Below are 24,357 nucleotides of genomic sequence, written 5' to 3' on the forward strand. Positions count from 1 at the left end.
AGCACAGTAACCACTCACAAGAGCACAGTAACCACTCATAAGAGCACAGTAACCACTCATAAGAGCACAGTAACCGCAATGACTGTGCTGAAGAAGGAAGACTAAAAGCTTTCTGGGTGGATTGCCTGTGGAAGTGCAGCCCACGTGAAGCTTAATAGGAGATTTTCTGCCCTAGTTTTCTACTCACAATATAAGAGCGAGTATATGATGTTGGTGATATAGACCTGGAAGTAGATGTGCATATATAAATATATGCATTGATGTGCATGTGAGGCGTGCACGCGCGCGTACTGTAGTTGCTGGATGTGTGTCTCCTCCCACCCGAGCTCGAGCGCACTGAATGCGCAGGAGAGAGAGAGAGTGATGATGATGATGATGGCGGAGGAACATCGGCGCTGAGCGGATCTTTTTATATAATTGCGTTCCCTGACTTTATTATAAATAGAAAACATAATCGGCCTGCTCGCCGGATCCGAGCATGGGTAACGAGGCGAGCCTGGAGGCCGGGGAAGGGGCCGCTGTGCTGGGCATGACTGGTTCAGCACCGCTGGGCTCTGGACAGATCCTGAAGCCCGTCAATGGCGCAGCGGCCGGGGCTGGACTCGAACCCAGGGCGGGGGTGCATCGGTAAGAACCGCGTTATTGCACTACATATACACGCTAAAAGGCCATGCGTGCTTGCGTTCGCGTTCCTCATCGAATATGATCAAGGTTTGACAGCGAGAAGCTGAGCGGAACGGAGGAGGAGGATGATGGTGATGATGATGCTGATGCTGATGCTCGTTTCTAGGCTACGATCTCTGAACACGAACACAAGAACAGGGCATTAAAGACAGCGATATCAAAGTGCTGACGTGTTCAGATCAGAGATCGACACACCTGAGCCTCGAGATGACAGAGAAACCGAGAGAGAGAGACCTAACACACCTTTATTTATAATTACACCGTATAGACATTACTCAACCCAAATTTAACTATAACAAATCCTTTGAATTTTTATATAATTTTTATTTTATTTCATTATTTACATAAAAAATAAATAAAATAATTAATTAATTTGAAAAAAAAAACATAAAAATTACAATAAATAAATAAAATATCATACACATAGGCTAAATATTTTCTCAAATGTACACAAATACTCATATATATCCACACAAAAACTCATAAATTCTCATAATTTAGCAAATTATTGAATAAAATTTACAATCCTCATTTAAACTTTTTTTTTTCCTCCAAACAGTCAGAGAGAGAGAGGGAGAGAGAGAGAGAGAGAGAGAGAGAGAGAGAGAGAGAGAGAGAGAGAGAGAGAGAATTGTATATGATCGTGTGAATGAGATGAGAATTGTTCTCACATGTATTTACTGTCACGCGTTTGAATATTGTCTCGGGCGCGCGCGCTGCATTCATGAGGAATTACAAACACAGCGTCATATTCGTGGCTGGTTGCACGTTTGCTAATAGAAGTGTGCTGGAGACATACCTATCTATCTAATGACTCAAATCACATGATTTCAGATTATTTTCTGTTAATAAAACGATTAGCAATAAAGTAAATAATTCTCGTGTGTATTCATGAATCTGTTTCTCTTCAGATATCACCGTCCGCGAGTTTTTCTTCCTCTCTGCAAATGGCTGTCGGTGTGTTATATATATATGTGTGTGTGTGTGTGTGTGTGTGTGTGTGTGTGTGTGTGTGTGTGTGTGTGTGTGTGTGTGTGTGTGTGTGTGTGTGTGTGTGTGTGTGTGTGTGTGTGTGTGTGTGTGTGTGTGTGTGTGATGGAGGGTGAGAGGAGCTCCGACTGTAAGTGCTTTCACATGAAGAATTGATAGCACTGCAATACAGCGACTCATTCATCCGTTCTTCAGTCCAGCATGACTCATATTTACATCAGTCTATATCTCTGATCTCCGGCGTGAGATGCTAATAATAGGATGAGCTATTTGTGTTTATTTCAGGTATAGCCATCATCACTCACTCATTCACACACACACACTCACTACACAACGCATCTGTGTTTTTATTCCGTCGAAGTGTTGATTCATCCGGGTTGCTCTGGGTTGTTCACCATCTGGCTTTATTAATAATGTCTCCTGAAACTCAGTTAAAAGGCTGTCACCTATACAGAACTGCAATGAAACATTTTGCAAATCATATTTGTAGTGTACTGTAAGTATAATTATGAAAGTTGCAGAATATGCCAATTACAGGATCAAGCATGTCACGCAAAGCTTTAACTGTGTTATGAGCCATTTATTTATGACAAACATGCTGTCAGCACATATGGTTTAGCCAGGGGACGATTCCACATGTGAAGTCCCATGAGATACAGCCTCAGATCCGTCTTGCCATCAAATCTGTTAATGCATTGGTTGAAAATGTGATGAATATGATGTAGTATATCCTGATGATGATCTGAGCCACAGATCCGCTGAACACTCGAGGAGGTTTTCTGAAAAGTGCACTTGCTGTGTTGAACACACTCACAGTTTGAAGAGACAGCCATTTTGTTGTGGTATACATTATTGAGTGCACTCATTCAATCCCATAATGCACCGCAATACCACGTGTATAACCGCAAGAGTTCTGTATGTCGCACCAGAAGACGCTGTCCACAGACGAATATCATACGGTTTATACAGCCCAGACAGCAGCATAGTGTCGGCCCAGATCCGGCCCACATCTGGAACACAGGGATTCCACACGGACCGGATGTGGGCCGGATCTGGGCTCTCATTTATAAACCTGTGTGTAGGAGCTTTACTAAAAGTGTACATGCGCCCAAAAGCCAAAAATGGCGTACGGCAAAAATATTCAGACGTATAAAAGCGTGTGTACGCCAGAACCTGTGCAGAGTTCACTTTATAAACCCCAGTCAGAGGAAGATTGTGAACATGCGTCTCCTCCCCGAAATAACCATATATGAGCTGACAACGCCTCGTTTTACTATGCATATCCTCATCTGCATATCATTTGCATATGCATATTCATCCACGTGATCCCATGTTTAACAGTACAAGACATTAGGAGAATATGAGATAAGGATGTGCGTCACTTTACATTACTAAAAATCATTTAGTAGCCGATCCTTGCCTTGTGTTTGAATAAATCAAATAGTATAAAATACATTTCAGAGAAAGTTTTTCTCAATCTTTTCCACTGGCCAAATAGTATTTTTAATTGCTTTATATTTTTTATTTCAACAGATAGATCTTATTGTGTATTATTGATCATTATTTGTGTGAAAAGATTTCCTCAGATCATGAGTTATTATCATGCGCTAAGCAAACATTAACACACAGCATGCGACAGGAAAAGTCTTCAAAAGCAGCGCATCCACTAATAATATTTCTATTTATTAGAATATAAAAGTTTTTGTAACTTCTCTGAAATGATTTCATGTAATTTAAGTGCTTAACTCCATTAATAAGAATGGCATATTTAATCTAAATGAGTATATCAGAAGTAAAACAGGGTTTAAATCATTCTTTTATGTATTTAAACTGTTATTGTGAACATGCACTGTATTTATGATTAGGACTCAAAATTAATATTAAAGGGACAATGTGTAGGAATTTCTCCCATCTAGCGGTGAAATTGTATTTTGCATTCAAACGAATAGTGCTCTACAGCGCCTCACTTTTTCAAATGCGTGGTGCTTCTACGGTAGCTGTTATGTACCAAAAAGCTATGACAGGATGTCTTCTAATAGCACTTCATCGAGTTTTCCTTCGGGTGAACAGGTTTGTTATTTCAAACAAACTGCAGCTTGACACAACGAAAAAATGGATGTTTGATAGAATTGAAAGTTTTCAAAGGCAGAGAAGCGACCAAGCAATGAAAAAAAGCTTGTAATTTAGACGGTAACATTGACTTACCTGTTGAGAAGAAAGCAGGCAAGTTCAGCGTCTCTTTTGAAAGCTTTCTCCTGCATCAACTCTTTCCACCTGGAAAAAGCTATCCCGACATTAACCCTTGTTTTTTGCAATCTCCGGTCCTGTGGCTCCACATAAGTATGGTCCTCCATTATAAATAACCGTGGAGTGCAGCCTTTTAAACTTGCCGGGGCAGTGACAAGCGTCTCTCAAATCTTCTTGTCCGGTTCAGCTGCTTTCAGTCACGTGACGCTGGCTCTGAACGAAAACGCGTTGTGGAAACACGTTGGCCTAGTACTTTTTGTCCCTCTCTGCTATTATAGTTTTTCAAGATGGCGGAACGACATGGAAGTCTCCGTGGACCTACCTGTCCCATGTATATAAAGATAATAAATTCTTCGTTTACGAGGATAAGTCAGATCATTGGCAGAGGTATTTGTACACCATTGAGGACATATTTATGAATAAAAATATTGATTTTGGATAATAAAATACTTTAAAACCTACACATTGTCCCTTTAAAGTGGTTTTCCTTCATCAGTTCCTCAGATCAACATCGGTGTCGACAAACGTCTCGGTCTCCAGAATGATCGTACGCAGGATCAGAGTTTCTTACAGATGCACTTACACATTCTCCCGTCACGTGTGTTTATAAATCACAGCTCATGCGTGTGAAGTGGCGTACGGAAACAGATATGGCTTACAGATAACAAACAATGATCCCTGCTTGTGTATCGAGCGAAAACTTTCTGCCAGTTACAGTATAAATATTGTATCGGTAAATAGCGACAGATCCTCAAAGGTGCAGGAACATAACTAACAGAACGTGCTTCACATGTTCAGCCCATCCGATCAACGCAATTTCAGTTATACATCCATTATGTAACATTTATTTCATATATAGTTCAGTCAGGAAACTCTAGAGGGCGCCGACTGATCGGTCCTTTACAATCACATCATCACCGCACGGCTCAAGCTGATTGGCCTCTGCTGTCAGGTTCAGTGTTTCAGCGTCAGAGTTCCTCTAAACCCTCCTCCTCCCCAGCTCCACCTGCCCAGATCTGACCTCTGAATCCTCCGCCTCCCTAGCTCCACCTGCCCAGATCTGACCTCTGAAACCTCCTCCTCCCCAGCTCCGTCCTCTGAACCCTCCACCTCCCCAGCTCCACCTGCCCAGATCTGTCCTCTGAACCCTCCGCCTCCCCAGCTCCACCTGTCCAGATCTGTCCTCTGAACCCTCCTCCTCCCCAGCTCCACCTGCCCAGATCTGTCCTCTGAAACCTCCTCCTCCCCAGCTCCGTCCTCTGAACCCTCCACCTCCCCAGCTCCACCTGCCCAGATCTGTCCTCTGAACCCTCCGCCTCCCCAGCTCCACCTGTCCAGATCTGTCCTCTGAACCCTCCTCCTCCCCAGCTCCACCTGCCCAGATCTGACCTCTGAACCCTCCTCCTCCCCAGCTCCACCTGCCCAGATCTGACCTCTGAACCCTCCTCCTCCCCAGCTCCACCTGTCCAGATCTGTCCTCTGAACCCTCCTCCTCCCCAGCTCCACCTGCCCAGATCTGTCCTCTGAAATCTCCTCCTCCCCAGCTCCATCCTCTGAACCCTCCACCTGTCCAGATCTGTCCTCTGAACCCTCCTCCTCCCCAGCTCCACCTGTCCAGATCTGTCCTCTGAACCCTCCTCCTCCCCAGCTCCACCTGCCCAGATCTGTCCTCTGAACCCTCCTCCTCCCCAGCTCCACCTGTCCAGATCTGTCCTCTGAACCCTCCACCTCCCCAGCTCCACCTGCCCAGATCTGTCCTCTGAACCCTCCTCCTCCCCAGCTCCACCTGCTCAGATCTGTCCTCTGAAATCTCCTCCTCCCCAGCTCCGTCCTCTGAACCCTCCTCCTCCCCAGCTCCACCTGTCCAGATCTGTCCTCTGAACCCTCCACCTCCCCAGCTCCACCTGCCCAGATCTGTCCTCTGAAATCTCCTCCTCCCCAGCTCCGTCCTCTGAACCCTCCTCCTCCCTAGCTCCACCTGTCCAGATCTGTCCTCTGAACCCTCCACCTCCCCAGCTCCACCTGCCCAGATCTGTCCTCTGAACCCTCCTCCTCCCCAGCTCCACCTGTCCAGATCTGTCCTCTGAACCCTCCTCCTCCCCAGCTCCATCTGTCCAGATCTGTCCTCTGAACCCTCCTCCTCCCCAGCTCCACCTGCCCAGATCTGTCCTCTGAACCCTCCTCCTCCCCAGCTCCACCTGTCCAGATCTGTCCTCTGAACCCTCCACCTCCCCAGCTCCACCTGCCCAGATCTGTCCTCTGAACCCTCCTCCTCCCCAGCTCCACCTGCTCAGATCTGTCCTCTGAAATCTCCTCCTCCCCAGCTCCGTCCTCTGAACCCTCCTCCTCCCCAGCTCCACCTGTCCAGATCTGTCCTCTGAACCCTCCACCTCCCCAGCTCCACCTGCCCAGATCTGTCCTCTGAAATCTCCTCCTCCCCAGCTCCGTCCTCTGAACCCTCCTCCTCCCTAGCTCCACCTGTCCAGATCTGTCCTCTGAACCCTCCACCTCCCCAGCTCCACCTGCCCAGATCTGTCCTCTGAACCCTCCTCCTCCCCAGCTCCACCTGTCCAGATCTGTCCTCTGAACCCTCCTCCTCCCCAGCTCCATCTGTCCAGATCTGTCCTCTGAACCCTCCTCCTCCCCAGCTCCACCTGCCCAGATCTGTCCTCTGAACCCTCCTCCTCCCCAGCTCCACCTGTCCAGATCTGTCCTCTGAACCCTCCACCTCCCCAACTCCACCTGCCCAGATCTGCCCTCTGAACCCTCCGCCTCCCCAGCTCCAGCTGCCCAGATCTGTCCTCTGAGCCCTCCTCCTCCCCAGCTCCACCTGCCCAGATCTGTCCTCTGAATCCTCCTCCTCCCCAGCTCCGTCCTCTGAACCCTCCACCTCCCCAGCTCCACCTGTCCAGATCTGTCCTCTGAACCCTCCTCCTCCCCAGCTCCACCTGTCCAGATCTGTCCTCTGAACCCTCCGCCTCCCCAGCTCCACCTGCCCAGATCTGTCCTCTGAACCCTCCTCCTCCCCAGCTCCACCTGTCCAGATCTGTCCTCTGAACCCTCCTCCTCCCCAGCTCCACCTGTCCAATTCTGTCCTCTGAACCCTCCTCCTCCCCAGCTCCACCTGTCCAGATCTGTCCTCTGAACCCTCCGCCTCCCCAGCTCCACCTGCCCAGATCTGTCCTCTGAACCCTCCGCCTCCCCAGCTCCACCTGCCCAGATCTATCCTCTGAACCCTCCGCCTCCCCAGCTCCACCTGCCCAGATCTGTCCTCTGAACCTTCCGCCTCCCCAGCTCCACCTGTCCAGATCTGTCCTCTGAACCCTCCGCCTCCCCAGCTCCATCTGAACCCTCCACCTCCCCAGCTCCACCTGCCCAGATCTGTCCTCTGAACCCTCCGCCTCCCCAGCTCCACCTGCCCAGATCTGTCCTCTGAACCCTCCGCCTCCCCAGCTCCATTTGAACCCTCCTCCTCCCCAGCTCCACCTGCCCAGATCTGTCCTCTGAACCCTCCGCCTCCCCAGCTCCACCTGCCCAGATCTGTCCTCTGAACCCTCCGCCTCCCCAGCTCCACCTGTCCAGATCTGTCCTCTAAACCCTCCGCCTCCCCAGCTCCACCTGCCCAGATCTGTCCTCTGAACCCTCCGCCTCTCCAGCTCCACCTGTCCAGATCTGCTTCAGGACTGATGCTTGTCTATCTATTAACACTGACATATTCAATGCTAAAACTGTTTCAAGAGTTGTCATGACTGAAATAATGTTAGACTGATTTTATTACGGATATGCAATGGGAATAGGGCACGTAGAGCACGTAGAGCAAAGACAGTTGATCTAATCTCTGAAGTTTGAATATGTCTTTTCCGGATCTCATTCTTCTCCCTATTACCATATCAGTTCAGAGCGGCCATTTGTAAACTGAACGTGTCTAGTTTCCGGTCTCATCCGCCTCCAGTTACTCTTATCTGTACGAAACAGCTTGTTATGCTGATTGATATTGCAAACTGGTGTTTCTTACCATATTATTTTAATGCACTGAAGTAATTGTAAACACTGGTTTGTCGTGCAAATAGTTTTACTGTTTACTGCACTTTGTTATTCCACTAGTTGTTTACCCACAGAATCAGACATTCACACATTCACAGACAATATCTCATTTTCACAGTGCAAAATAAGGTTATATAGTATAGACTACAGTGTTCAGACTACACTTCATGTGTGCATTATTGTTCACCACATGCTTTTCCCTGTAAGCCTACCAACTCTGTCTTTAAGTTAAGGTTCTACACCCATCATACATGAGAACTGGGTCACTCCAGCAAATGCTGCTCGAGAAGCTACAAAACGCTGGTTTTCTATAAATACTGGAGGCTGGAGAGCATCTGACAGAGATGGCAGCTCAAGCTGTGTGAGAGGAAACCCAAGCGCTAGAAGTGTTTGTGTGAGGATAATGACTGGAAACACCAGACATTCAGTCATTTAGCAGATGCTTTTATCCAAAGCAACTTACAAATCAGGAACATCTTTCTCTGAAGAGCATGAGGAGAGCAGTGCACAAGCTGAAGAAGAAGTAGCGTACAGTGCATTATGATAAATACATCTAACAGTTTTGACCAGAGGCGTAGGAATGACCTTTAAAATGAGAGGAACACATTTTAAAATCACCTTTGCCTCTCTTTACAGTATGACAGCTTTAAATCGCTTTGAAGAATAGCTATACAGGGACATCATTTCAAACGATAACAATTGGAAAAATCAGTCAATCAAGTCATTTTTTATAACAGTATAGAGATACATTAAAGGGGTCATATAATGGTACATGCACTTTTACAAGTTGATTGTACTGAAGTGTGTGTTGGCAGTGCCTGTACACAACCATCATAAAATTATAAAAATCCATCTAGTGTTTTTTTTTCATCTCCATTTTCCCCCGTCTCAAATGAGCTTTGCTGGTCGGACGCCCCTCCCACGATTGTTAATTGACAGCAGCGTTTCAACACAGACACGCCCTCGCTTGTGAGTGAGCTGTCATCATAGTCCGCCATTGTTGATACGCTGGAGCAGAATGGCGTCTAAGTGATTGTGGTGTTCTGTTCTTGGGTGTAATAAGGAACACAGCGGTCATTCTGATGTTCCTAAATCCGAACCGTTGAAGACGCAGTGGCTGAGTTTTGTTTTCGAAGGGAATATTCCCCACGATCAACGTCAATGCTTTCATGTTTGCGCGTCATTTCTCACCAGACTGCTTTATAAGCGAGGGTCAGTATAAAGCTAAAGTAAAAAGTTTTTCATGACCATTAGCTGTAACATCAATCTGTCAATGAACTAACGTATACATCAGTAAACACATAGCGTCCGTATCTCACTACTCTACCCTGCCAGTATGCACAAAGATAGATCAAAGTGACATTACGTTAACCAACCATTCAGAAACGTCCTGTTCGAGCCTTAATTGTCGAACTTCTTCGGGGCCGTCATCTTTTTCCGGGTCCGACTCCGGTTCAAATTGATACGGTTGCACAAATGTGTCCTCAGAGACTCCCGCTGTCATTCTTTCTCCAAAATATACCCTCAACTGTTTTCAAGGCAACACTCCACGTGTGTTGTGTCAAAACGCCCCACAGAACGGGGCGGGGTGAGCAAAGCTCATTATCATTTAAAGACACAGGCACTTAAACGGCGTGCTGAAAACAGAGCTGTTTTTGACCAGGTAAAATGAGTGTTTTCTTACAATACTAATGAGAATTTTTAATTAAAGTATATTACAAACTTTTCATTTAGACCCTAAAGAATCATATTAACTTGTACAAAAATGGCATTATATGACCCCTTTTAAGCCCCCCTGCAGTCAATCATTTTATCCCTTAAAATTCATCTTTGATACAGTTTTTTCCTTTTTCCATCCAAATTCTTGATGTCTTAAAATATCTTGAATGTAACTCGACACCCTCGCCTAATTTAGTATGTGCGGTTCTATGAATATGCAAATGAGCCCCGCCTCCACTCACTAACTCAGCTCAGAGATCCACTGGTTGACGATCACACGTTGATCTGATTGGTTACAAGGTAGTTTGTGACGTCAGAAACACCAGCGATTTCAAAGCGTGTTTTTGAGACTGTCTTTGGTTCACTGCAGTTTTAAGGAGGAAATACTCAGCAATGGTGTTGACTTATGAATCTACACATGGTTTGAGTTAAAGCATATTAAAAACACCACATAGACACATAAACAACATTAAACATTGGATTTCACCACAGGGGGACTTTAAGAAAATAAATAGGGTGAATTTTACTTTAATGTAGGCCGGTTGTCGCACATAACATGCATTTTTTACTATCCAGAGTATTCTGCAAAAACTGAGAGCTATGCACATATTTAGTTTTGCGTTACAGTGAGCAAGTCGCTTTTAAACTTCAAAGACATGTTAAACAAACAGAGCGCAGACATAAGCTCAATCACCCTTGTGAAAAATAAATATATCCTAACCCTAACCCATTTGAAATACATTTATTTTATGCTAAGTATACTACAAATAGATTGACATATTTATGTACTTATTATAAATACTCAGCAATTGTACTTTTAGTATACTAAATTGGTATACTTAAAGTCTGCTAAATTGGAAAAACTAATTTTGTACTTAATATACGTTAGTTATCCAGAAATAGAGCTTTAGATATAAATAAAATATAAATAAAAGATATACTGAAGTATATTTGATAGTGCTAAAGTGGAACTATTGCAAGTATACTTTAGGTACACTTTACATATTTTGCATTTAAAGACTGATATTATACAGAGATCCTAGAGATGCGAGTATTGCGTGTGACTGATGTATTCCTGCAGAACTCCTCTGACTTGGATATTGGGCTTTTGTGTGTTTTAAAATAATAATCTCCAGGCACAAGATATGCTAAACACAAATAGTAACACAAAACAGCACTAGTTTGGGAAACTTTACTTTTAACTAATTCATTACAATATTGCATTATTGTAAAAATATAAAGTCACTTATTATGGACAGTAATGCATACTTTTGCACATGTTTGTGGTTCTCTGTGTCTCTTTCAGAGCAAGAACATTATGCTGCGGTTTGACTGTCGTTGTTTTCTATTGTAAATGTCTGACAGTAATGCATCAGACTCACTCCCGTGATTAAATGTGACTGTCACACATCTGTTAAATGAAGAGTACACGCTCCTGCTCGTGAAGTCTCTCTTTATAAGCCACGTGTGAATAAGAGATTGATTATGCAGTGTAGTGAGCTTTATTAACAGCAGAAGTCTCGGCTCACGCTGAACGATGTGATTGACAGCTGCTAATGCTCAATGGCCGTGAATCAGCAAAGTTTCACATGACACGAGTGAGTTAGATATAATGATGCATTACTATGTCAAACACTTGAAAAAATAAAAAACATTTGTAATTAAAAATAGAAAAGGAAAAAAAGCAAGCTAGCATAATGCTATATTAGTCTGCAAGAGACAGAGAGAGACACAGCCAGCTGAGATAAAGCTTTACTTTACATGAAAAGTTACAAATTTAGTTACTTTTTTTTATAGGAGTAAAGCTTTAAAAGGAATGTTCCCAAACACTGCTGATAAGACAACACTTACAGAGTTTGGATTGTGATCATTGAACATTTGTAACCATGGACCACAAAACCAGTCACATGGGTCAATTTTATGAAACTGAGTTTTACACATCATCTGAAAGCTGAATAAATGAGCTTTCCGTTGATGTACGGTTTGTTATGATAGGACAATATTTGGTCGAGATACAACTATTGAAAATCTGAGAATGCAAAAAATCGAAACATTGAGAAAATCTCCTTTAAAGTTGTTCATTTATGTTGGCGATTGTGCTGCATTCACTCACACAAATACATGTTTTATATATTTATGGTAGGAAATTTACCAAATATCTTCATGGAACATGATCTTTACGTAATATCTTAAAAATCAATAATTTTGACCCATACAATGTAATGTTGCTGTTGCCACAGATATACCCGTGCGACTCGTGACTCGTGACTGTGATCCAGGGTCACATCTGTGTGTTTTGTTATTGTGATGATGAGCCGGGTCAGTGACATCATCACTAGAGCTCCAGCTGTTGTGAAGCTACTGGTGTGCTGATTGCATGAATAGTTTATTATTTACTGTATGCTGATAATGTATATGTGGATGGACAATACCAACATCAAGTGTTAATGTTTTGAAGGATAATAGAGAGCCATTGTGTGTTTTAAATGATTTCTTTATTGTGTAATTTTGCATATTAAAGCACATGTTAGACCATGTTAGAGCCAGTGTTTGGAGGTGGGCTCTGGTAGTGCACAGCCAGACCGTACCATGTTTGAAGACGGGGAGAGACATGAGTGCTGTGAGGTGTTAGATGTTTGGGTTTGTGGTTGTATGTTATGCTTGTTTGTATTATGATGATTGCATGTCAGAAATTAGTGTTTGAACATTGATTATATTATTTATGTGACAATGTTTAGCTGTGGAATTCAGTGATGAGTGTTACGGGGAAAGGTTCCACCTCGTGATAATGATTCATCCCACTAGTGTTTGGTGGGAAACTTGTATATTTAACCCATTGTCTGAGCTTGTTTGGGAGAGGCTGTGTCCTGTATACTGAGCAAATGCTTGAACACGTCTGAGGTGAGACATGCAGATATGTTTGTGGATGTGTTTAGTGCCAGTTTTGATGCTCACAGCCTTTTTGTGTGTTTTTAGCACCAGTATATGTAGCATTGTACTTTCTTTTGTACTTTATGTGGACTGCACCTTGTGAAATGCAGCTTGTACAATAAATCCCCATTGGCGTTGGGAAAACTACTCCATTATACTGAGGCTTCCTAACTTCTCCCAGGCCTCTCGACAACACACTACATTACTGTTATGGTTTCAAAATTTTGGGGGATTTAATGTATGCCATTGTGTGATGTCTTGTATGTATATTGGGGGATATTCTGTAGTAATTTGGAGTGCAGTTTTTATTGTTAATTGCGGATGGATTATGTCACATTTATTTTTCATTTGTGGGGGGGATTTTATTGTATATAATGATCTTTTGGTATGTAATGTGATTGGTACTCTCAGCAGATCAACTTTAGCTAATACTGGGGCTGTTGTTTTTCTGTCCATTGTCCCGGTCACATAAAGAATTAAATAAACACACTCACACTCCAGAGCCACAACACCAGTCCTGCTCAAACGGCCTGAAGAACTTCTTACCTGATAAATTCAGACCTGGGTCCGACCGGCTTTATTTTCCAACCCGACTGGACCCAAATTTAAACGGCAGTGACATCAAATAAGAAAGTGTACTTTTAAAATAATCTTCCTGCCTTATTTGTAAAATTAATTTTCCTATCCTTCTTTGTCTTCCGTTACATTAGCCACGTGTTGCCAGATAATGTGTACATTCTAGAGTGTAACGATTTTTAACGAAATATACTGTTGATTAAAATGCAATATTGTATGGACTTGATGTTGGAAACCCAATGCAGGACAATAGAGACACCAGAATGAACATATTCATGATTCTGAAGCTGAAAATACAGAATTATTTTAGACGAATATGCTTTACTCTTTCACTGACTAGATATATTTAAAATAATGTTGGCCATTTATTATTAGATTTTTTTTTGGCATTATCAGGACCCACAAATATTCCCCCACTGTATTATTATACATTATATTCAACATTATAAATAGCAGTTTAATGTAGTACTGACACTAAAAATTTTCTCACACAGCAATTTTTTTTCCCGGTGACCTATACACAATACATATTGTTGCATTTTTGTATTGCGATATACTGTTACACCCCTATACGTTCTGAGTCAAAAATGTGGGAGAATGTTTTGGATTTTCACATTTTTTTGGGGGGGAGGAGAAACTTGAAAATATACGTTTTTTTATTTTTATTTAATTGGTTAGTTTGGCATCAGTGACATTTAGATATGTAAGCAATATCTGTCAAACTCTACATTATTCAAAGTAGCAATTCCACATATAAGCTTTACACAAGATTTCTTGTGCATCTCAAATGACATGGAAACTTATATTGATGCTAATATTAATAAGCAGTTCCCTGCTCTCGTTCTCCTGAATGGCTTGGGTATTAGCGTTAGTTTACGTGTTCTGCTCAACATCCAGGAGGGTTTGTTCAGTTACACATAGAACTGAAGACTGAGAGAGAACAGAGGAGAATACACTAACTAGTATACAGTATATTCTATACTAACTACTAACTAATATACTAACGCCAGACATGACTTGCTTGTGAGCTCCTTTCTCAATCACACAATGGGAAACCCAGCACTCTTCACGGACAAGCGAAGGTGAAGGCAGCAAGTCCACATCCAGTGTGCCGTAACTGATCAAGTGGGAAGGCTGGGTTTTGCCTTCACTGGAAACCGAAGAGGAACACGGCCAATATTTTCATCCCGCATAAGGTGTGTGAGCACTTTTTCCATCTCGTCCCACTCTTGATGATCCCTTGTTGTCCCACTCATCCCCTCCAGTGCATGTTCTCCTAACTTTATCTGCTGCATCAGTGCTGAATGTGATGAAGTTGGCCCGCTGTTTGCACTCAAGTAATGGGGCAGAAGGATAGACTGCCAAGTGGTAATAGGTCAAATGAAGAGGCCTGAAGAGAATGCAACACACACACATCTACTCTACCTGACTATGCTTTAGACTTATTACACGGCTCTGTGGAATGCTTGATTCTGATTGGTCAATCACACATCCAGTGGTGTATTATTCCCAGATAACAGCCGCTGAACACAGAAACACCGGCTCATCCGGGTCACTGAAGTCTGTACACTCGCTAGGAACGGTCTTTCCTCGCGGAAGTTTTGCATTTGGTGAGCTAATAAAATATTAAAACTCAGTCAAATCAATATTTTGTGTACAGTTATTTAATAATGTCATCCAGTCTCACAGACTCGCTCTCTCTTGTTTCATACAAATGCAGATGCTGCCATTTTGTGACTATTGTTTTGTTCACTGTTGGATTATAAAACACAAACAGGACAGATTTTAAAACAGTTTAATCTGAAGTCAATATCTCTGATCTCCATAATTATTTATGTGTTGAAATGCTGTGTAATAAGTGTTATGACCGTACACCGTATCTCTTTATTGTCCGTCTAGTTTGATCTCGCCGCTGAAACTGCTCTCTCCGCAGAAGCTCTGCATTTAGCTAATAAAATATTTAGACTCAGATCAATATTTTGTGTCTAATTATTTACATTTTCATTTTGACCCATATTTCATTTGTATTCTGAAACCTCTTTTACAATTAATAAATATCTTGACACATCAGTCTGTCATCTCACCGACTAGCATCAGTTGTGTCACTTCACCTTCATTCATAAAATTCATAAATCCTCTCCTGTGGCCTCATGGGACGGTAAAGTGTCCATCAGATGCACACTTCAGGATCTCACCGGAAGTAGTAGATCATTTTGCCGACTCATTTATGAGTGCTGTGAAATCAGTCACTCAACCGACTGAAACTTCTGTCTTTGCTGTAGACCAGTCACAAGCCAATCAGAGTTTTCGTACCTACCCATACTAATTCTCCAGAATATGTCTCAATGCCACATGAAATAAAATAATAATAATAATAATGTTACATTTATATAGTGCTTTTCTGGGCACTCAAAGTGCTTTACATTGGAAAGGGGAACCACCACCAGTGTGCAGCTCCACCTGATGATGCGACGGCAGGGTGTCGCCAATGTCAGGTGATTACTTATGTAAATTTACATCCTTTATTGAAACATATTCCCAACCATAGGGTACCCCGAAGCCATGGTCAAACTAAAGCTTAGTTCATGTTTTAAAGAGAAGTGAAAAGGATGCAAACATGCTCAAACATGAACATTCATTACTAACTCAATTAACACGTTGATTTCAATGAGTAATCACAGGTTTTTCTCAATCAGGAGCCAAATTCTGTTCTAATGGAGTATGTGTGATCACAGAAACTCAATAAAAAAAAAGGAAAAGGAGTGATACAGACCGTACATTAATGAAAGGTGATAAGCCAACATCTGAAGTACAGAAGATGAGAACTTGCGAATATGCATGTTGTTTGGATGATATGCAATGTTTCATGCATCATATGATTTGATCTATTCTAGAATGTTTTTGTGTTCATTCATTGCTCGGTTGGCTGGCCTTCCCGCATAGTGAACAATAAGAAGGGTCAACGTCACAGCATTGGTCTCAGTCCTGTATCTGGCTCATAATATTTAAGGTTTGTTCATATTGTTCTGAAGCGATCTGTTGAGACCAACACAACCATCAAGAAAGTGCTGAAACACACATGCAACTAGACCAAACCACACACAAAGCACTTTACTAACTTTTCTGCTTTGCTTTTCTTCTTCTCTAGAGTACCTTAACCTCCTGAAACTTGGTTTTGTCTTACTGAGAATATTGTTGGTACCTGTATGATCAATTGCTTGTGTATGTGCATTGGCCTCGATAAAAGTGTCTGTTAAATGATTCAATGTAAGTGTAATGTAAATTAAAAACTGATCTGAGCTTTGTAATGCCTTGCTTCTCAATTGAAGTGATATCAGGCTACTTAAATGGCTGATATGTTAAGAGTAGGCTTGTTAAAAAGGTGCACAAGATAAATCAGATGTTCTCCTTCTCTTTTTGCTTCATTTAGGCTGGCCGGAGGAGGAGGCCCACCATCAAGTCCAAACCTAAGCTATGGAACTGCTGGCGATCGGGGGCCAGGTGGTGACTTTGGCATGCAAGCAAGTGGAAACCCTTACAAAAAGCCAGTGCATGATGGATCTAGACATCCCCAGACCACTTCTACACATCAGTCTCAATTTCAAGCTTCATCAGGGGGCATGGGACCCAACCAAAGCCCTGGACAACACGCCTCCAGACGCAGCCTCCAGGTGGACTTCAGCAGCGGCGGGCGAAGAGGTCGCTCACCCTCAGCCTCTCCGGATAGAGCTAGCGCGCCATCTTCGCCATACTCCGTACCCCAGATAGCACCAATGCCCAGCAGTAAGCTCTGTCCAGTCTGCAATACTACAGAGTTGACAAATGTTGATGGCTCGCCAAACTTCAACAAGTGCACCCAGTGCCACACTACAGCGTGCAACCAGTGCGGCTTCAACCCCAACCCACACCTTATAGGGGTAAGACTTCTGAATAAATGGGATTCTTGCTACATGATTGGTTTTATTTTGATTGATTATGCTTTAGTTTTTGCATGCGTGTCTTCTGTGGCATCCTCCTTTATTCTGTTTTTCATTGAAATCAATGCTGGACTGGTCATATTTTAGTTCAGTTTGGTTAATTGACCTATGGGTAAGCCCCGCCCCCTTAGTAACTGTTGCTATATCGGACAAACAAACGGAGTTGCTAACTGTCTTACAATGACAGCTGTCAGTGTGAAAATCTTGTCCCAAGATGTTTTTGATAAATTTTGGACACAGAAGGACCACCTCTTGTCAAGGAGCATTCTAGTGGGACTTGTATTGCTTAGATAATTGGTCCGTTTGCGCAAATCTTATCACACGTTTGATTCAATACATGAATACCCATGCCCTCCTCTCAGGATACCTGGAATCAGTGATACAAGAACCCCAGGCACATCGTTTTAACATTTTTGTAGCAAAAACACCATCAAACCGATGAGAGGTTTGGATCTTCCAATGTTTCTTCGGACCTTTCAATCTTCCCAAACCTAAAGATGTCTGAATTCTGGTCCCGTGCGACTGATACTCAACCGCCATTGGCTCATCTGTGTTCGAGGCGAGTGGCTTACTGATAGGTCAGTTGTGTTTCAGTAATGCAGGTGGAACCAAATGTTGTATTCTCAAGGTGTAGTGGAAGAATACACTGTCAGTAGTACTTGAAAGCATACATTTACAAGGGTGTATTTTTGTAGTTATATTTGTAGCTGTCTGTGCTTTTGTGAGGGAAGATACATTTGAGTTTTGAGTAAAAATCAGATATAACAGCAATATCAGATGAAACGTAAGTCTTTTCTTGCCTATTGTGACATATATATATCCGTGTGAAACGGCTTCTGGAATAAATGTATGGCGGATTTGATTTTATCCGTGGGGAATTGATTGGATGGTTGGATGGTTGTGGTTGGCTACTATTGGTGGATCTCATGTGAGTAACAGGTTACCCTGACCTCATCATCAGAAGAGAAGCTACCAATAGGTGTCGCTGTGACCACATTGATATGGTGTGGTCAGAGTAAGGTGACAATAACACAAGCAGAGTTTGGTGTCAATATGAGTGCAATGCAAATTTGGACAATTGGTGGTGCTAGAGGGATTGAGTTAAAAACTCCAAATTCGCCGTGGTTAATGTTCAGACTGCCATCTATCTGTGTACCAAATTTCATAACTTTCTTTCAAACGGTTCTATGGGCTTTCAGAGCGGTAGAAGAATAATAAGAACACTTACGATTACAATAGGTGCTTGGCACCTTAATAAACACTGCAATATTCCATAAAAAACAAGAACTGTCCATTTTGATCTCATTGTGGCTTTAATGTGTCTTTGGTCAATTAAAATAATTTGGGGAAAATAAAGTGATTCCAAATTCTGAATGGAGTATGTATCTTTCTCTAAGTAATGCACTAATATGCGTTTCTTCAACAGGTCAAGGAGTGGCTTTGTTTAAACTGCCAGATGCAGCGGGCTTTGGGAATAAACATGACTACACCACGGTCCAAGAGTCAGCAACAGATACATTCTCCCTCTCATCAACCTAAGGCTGACCCCATACCCAAGACCCAACCCCCAGCTCAGCCCACACCGCAGTTACAATCCCAAACGCAGACACAGACAAAAGTCCAGCCTCAGACTCAAGCGTTCTCTGGGATCCAGAGACAGATTGGTCCTACTGGACCTAACCAGACTGGACTTCACAGTGGGCCACAAGCTGGTCTCCAGACACATAAAGAGCAACCACAATCAGGTTCCCAGTCAGGGTCCAAGGATACCCAAAGGCAGGTATTGGGACCAAAAAGTCCAGAAAAAGTGGCCCAAATAGGGCGGATTCCTCATCCAGGGGCAGTGCCTTTACCTGGCTTAGCAAAGGCACAGTCGCAGTCTGATCTGGGGCATGGCTCTCCAGTGCGGCTTGGAGGTCAACCCGATAAGACCCGGAGTGCTGGAAGCTCCCCAGCCCATCACCCACCCTCCCACGAGCCACCTCAAGATGGTCTAACTAAGTTGTTTGGTTTTGGGGCATCTCTCCTAAACCAGGCAAGCACCCTTATATCTGTTGACCCTCTTCCTGGATCCTCACAGCAGCCTTCACCTGCCCGTAACCCGACTGCCATGGGGACAAAGGTGATCTTTAGTGATGGAGCTAGTGCTAAATCTACAGCAGGGCCACCTGGCACTGCCAAAACAGGCCCAGGAGGAGTCATGTTCCCTAAAGGTCCTGGAGCCCCCCTTCAGAAACAGCCTCTGCAGCAGCAGTCACCGGTGCACCAACAAAAAGGGCCGAAACAACAGCAGTCGCCGTCGCACCATCAAACAACACCACAGCAGTCACCGCTAAAGCAGCCTCCAACTCAGCCTCCAACTCAGCCAGTCATCCAGAAGCCAGACGTCACCTGCCCACTATGCAAGACTGCATTCAATGTCGGAACAACAGAACCACCAAACTACAGGTCGTGCACCCAGTGTCATACAGAGGTGTGCAATCTTTGTGGTTTCAATCCCACACCACATCTGGTGGAGGTAAGGAGCTACACTCATCTTGTAATGTAATGGACTGAAACTATTTCTTCTTTTCTTCACATTTCTCTCTTTCTCAGTCTTTAATCCTTCTTTGTTCAAATTGAGTGCCAGTGGAATCCCTCTCAGAAAGAAAGCAGTTTTCATTTTCTACTGTGTGTGTGTAGAGTAACTGTGTTCACAGGGAGAGGCCTAGACATGAGTGTTGTATCTTCTGCATGGCCATTGTTCATTCAAGTACATTCCAAAGCGCTGCAGGTTTATAAGCTGGTACTGATAATTCATGTGTCATATTCTAGTGTTATGATGCAAAAGAGCCCAGCTATAAACAGTTTGTGTCTGTTAATCATCTGTCCATACGAGTAGTGTAATCACATGGGTGTCAGTCCTAACAGTGTGTGTGTGGGTGTAGTAGCGGATTTAGGCATCTGGGTGATATGGTCAACCACTCAGGGGTGGCATAGGGCAACCACACACAAAAAAATGGGTTTGGACTGGTTTTCAATCACTCATTTACACGTCATGTCAATAGCTATGTTTCCACCCACCTATTTTTATGCACATTTGGGATATCTTATAAACACTTGATGGAAACGCCAAGAAGTGCATAAATTCTAAAAGTGTCCATAAAACCATATGCACTTAATTGAGGAATATAAATGTTTTGCTAACATATGCTTGGAGAATGATCAGGGATGAGATTCAATATGACGTCGTAGCCTGTAAGAAAGTTGCCATATGCTCCACTGACTCAATGGCTGTGGTTGCGCTATTCGTTTGGCAGGTTGAAATGTAAATGTGTGACAGATGAGATGGCACAAGGTAAACCTGTTTTTGATGCAAACATGAATAATAGTATAAGATTGTTACTGAATGAACTGGAACAGTTTTCTTCTCACTGATTCCCAGAGGCTGCTCTTGGTACTTCCTAAAACGTTTACTAAATGTTTTTGAGTATTTTATGATTGTAAAAGACTGACTTGCCATTGAATAAAAAAATATATTATATAAAGTGTCCTTGTCCTATATAGAGTGAATAATAGAGATTTTTATTTAATATGAAAAACCTTCAATATCAGATTGATTGACCCAGCACTATGTCAAAAACAACCCAGCCAATAACCCAGGGTTAATGTATAAAACCCAACAAGCTGGGTTGTTTTAGCAATGATTGTTTTTAACCCAGCATTTTTAGAGTGTACTTATTTGTTAATCAAGGTTTTATATAAGTTAACAGTTAATAATAAGAATGTTAATATTGTGTTTCTCATTTGTATCTGTGTAGTTATTCATTAATGACAGAACAGTATTCTAAAGTGTTACCCATTACAACATTTTGGGATAAGAAGCAACATGGGATCACAGAAGGTTATTTCAAACGCTCGACTGATGTTATAAAGTGAGTTTGGAGCAAAAAACATGGTTTAAATCTCATAAATGATCATGTTTTGATGCTGTGCTAAGCAAACATTCTTGCTAGCCCTTATGAGCCTGTTACCAGGAGTGATTATGTGTTATGATTTATTTGGAAAAGTAAAGATCATTGGAATGTTTCTTTCTTTTTTTTTTTAAGGGCATTTGATACAAAGTCTAAAATGGTGAAGTGAAAAGTCTGATCAAAGAAATGAGGGATTAAAACAGTGTGAATGGAAAGGCATCAGTAAATATAATAAAGGAAAAATAATAATTAGAGCCATATCCCGGCCGGAGAGGTGTGAATGTACGCAGGGGAGACTGGAGCTGAATGGGGCATTTGCACCACAAAACAATAGATGAATATCAGATGATGTCACCAACGTCTCCTCACTGATGTCACTCACTTCTAAAACTTGTCTGCCACCATCTTGAGTACCTGATTCACGTCAGTCGCAAAGGAACTAGCTAGCTATCCCTTCAATATGTTGTGCGGTGGGGTGCAACAACAAAAAAGGAGACCCCACAATATCCTTTTACAGGCTACCTCAGGACGAAAAAAGACGCTGTAATTTGCGGGTGGGACGGGTGGGACATGTCGATATTGTCCCCACCACTTTTGAAACATCTCGCGGCACGAATGTACCAATACAAATAAACAAAACATCTCCAGTTAACTAGCAGAGCATTCATTTAGTTCGTTTGTTAAATAAGAGGCGATCTAGCGCTGAAATGTGTTGTTTCTGAAATCAAGTGATCAAAGTGCTCGTCTTCACTCGGACGCGCGCTTCAATGTGGTGAGACTCTCTATTCGGTGAAATTACAAAACAAAATGCACACAAACGTGTCCCTGCCTGATATACAACCACTGATAATCGGTTTTGATAAAAAAAATAAAAATAAAAAAAAACTATATGAGTGCCCAGAACCTCTGACACGCTTGGCAAAAGTTCTGCCCCTGGACCATTTAAATACACGCTTAAAATAGTCAGATCAACATATAATATCATTGAATGCCAGAACTGGTAGTTCGGGAGCAGCGGACAGAGGCTGGAAGTACGCATCAGGTATCGCGTAGGGATCACACCCTAATGATATTATTTTTTGAAAGTAGCGTTTCTTTTCATGGCTGTCGAGGTGCGAAATGTTGTCTTTCGTAGCCATTTACTGTATCCGTACGAAGCTGTAAATAGTAGCAAGCTAGCTAGTTAATGCTTGTCAGTACCATAGACTGGATAGATACCGAGATGGCGGCAGTCAACTGGAAGAAAACCGGCTGACGTAAGAGGTCACGTGACTGATATTCATGTTTAGACCAGGGATGTAATACTTAGGGTACGTTTACATGACAACGATATGCTTAAAATTAAGTTTTTCCTTTGAGTTTTCCGCGTACATGGATCCACGGAAACAAATAAAAAACATGTATTCTGCTGCCAGGCCATTAGATGGCGATGAAACACTAAAGACTGAACATGTAATACCTATGTGCATGACGTCATCATCTTCAAAGATTCGCTTTTGTTGTTTACACAGAGACCGTTTTTTAAAAACGTGTACTTTGAAACCCGTTTTCAAAACTTTGCGTTTTCAGGCACCCAAAACGGCGTTGTCGTGTAAACAAGCGACCAAAACGCATAAAAAGTTTTTAGTTGAAAACGGAGTCGTGTAAACAGCCCCTTAGTTCCTGGAGGGCCACAGGCCTGCAGAGTTTAAAACTACAGGTATGTGTGTTGGAGCAGGGTTAGGCCCTTAAAGAAATTAGTTTGACGCCCCTGAGTGAATGGATGCTTTGAAGATGTGAATAAATAATAAACATCGGATAGCATTTTAGAGACTTCAGAGTCTTAGAGTTATCATCTTCACATTTAAAACATGATCAGGCCTGTGGTTTTAGCTGGGTTGCATTTCTATAAGGCTCATTTCATATTTTATTCCATTTATTTTTCAAAGGGAGGGAGAGGGAGTGGGAGAGGGAGAGGGAGGGGGAGGGGGAGGGGGAGGGGGTGCAGGCTAATAGGTTAAACATTTCCTCATAATGTTTAATCAAAATTACACGTCTTTCTGTGAAAATGGCAGTCTTCTTTCTGGTGGTGTATGCCAGACTTCTCAATCATTTTGTTCTCTTAAACCCTGCCCTTTCACAATCGACTGCAAGCTTGCATTAATTTTTGAGTGCAATACGCACATCTCAAAATCCAATCAACAGCCGATAGATGTAACCGAGTCCCACTCTACCCGTTTTTTCTTTTTTTGATAATCCATTACACTTGGATATATGTCACAATACGGATGTAAAGTTCTGTTGCTACCTCATGTTTATTGTGACTTTAATGCAATTTATTGCCCAAACTGTTTTTTTTTTAATATATATATATAATTCACTCAACAGTTTACTCATTTATGTATTCACTCAATATGTTGTTTGCAACATTGTTCTATGTTTTTTTTTTTAATAACGTTTTTATATTTGTTGCTTTGTGTACCTTTTTCAAAATAAAGATCATCTTGTGATTCTAAGTACTGAACTTAAACTTCCCTGTTGTTTTGCAGAAGAAAGAATGGCTCTGTCTGAACTGTCAGACTCAGAGACTGATGTCTGGTGGACTTGACCCTCTTCCAGTACTACCTTCATCTCCCAGCCGTCAACCGGCGGGTTCCCCTCGGCATCAGCAACTGCCCAGCAAGCAGCAGCAAGGGCTTCAGGCAATGTCACCAAAGCAGAAACCTCCTGTTTCTCAAAAGAGTGGTTTCTCTTCCCCCCTAGCTAGACCAGCAATTGATATAAAAACATCTGTACAGCCTACTACAGCCACAAAACCCCCTGTGTCTACAACTGCTGCATTTACTTGTGAAGAAGTGAGGAAGGAAATTGCACCCAAACTAATGAAGGGGCCTGACCTTGAAGATAGGGACAATAAACCAACTCTGAAGAGAGGAACAACAGAGTCGCTTCAGACACCTATAAAAGAGGAAAAGAAAGAATTACAGAGTATTACCAAATACTATGAGGTAAGCCATTGGCTCATAGTAATGTCTCCATAATTTAGAAAATTTTCTTAATCATTAATCTCAAATATTTTTAACATTAAAATTACTTTCAAAAAGAGGCCAAAGTGAACTTGGATATATTTTCATTGCTTGTTGCATAGTGTTGTCAGATTTTTAATAAACCATGCTCTTCAGATTTATAAAGAGAGGGCTCAGTGTACTGATTGATAGAGTATCACTCTATAGATTGAATTTATGTTGTGTGCACTA

The 24,357-nt window shown here is 42.4% G+C and overlaps 1 protein-coding gene across 1 annotated transcript in view; it reads left to right on the forward strand.

Annotated features, from left to right (window-relative positions):
• Positions 1-478: 478 nt before the first annotated feature.
• The window catches only part of bsna (bassoon presynaptic cytomatrix protein a), a gene marked incomplete at both ends in the record, with an annotated part of 41,506 nt that continues 17,627 nt past the window's right edge, over positions 479-24,357 (forward strand). Inside the window, 4 exon segments of the mRNA XM_081348758.1 lie at positions 479-627; positions 16,622-17,108; positions 18,595-19,686; positions 23,650-24,108. Of these exon segments, the coding sequence (XP_081204884.1) occupies positions 479-627; positions 16,622-17,108; positions 18,595-19,686; positions 23,650-24,108 (2,187 nt within the window).

This window comes from Scardinius erythrophthalmus (assembly GCF_964197995.2).
Source record: "Scardinius erythrophthalmus genome assembly, chromosome: 20".
NCBI lineage: Eukaryota > Metazoa > Chordata > Actinopteri > Cypriniformes > Leuciscidae > Scardinius > Scardinius erythrophthalmus.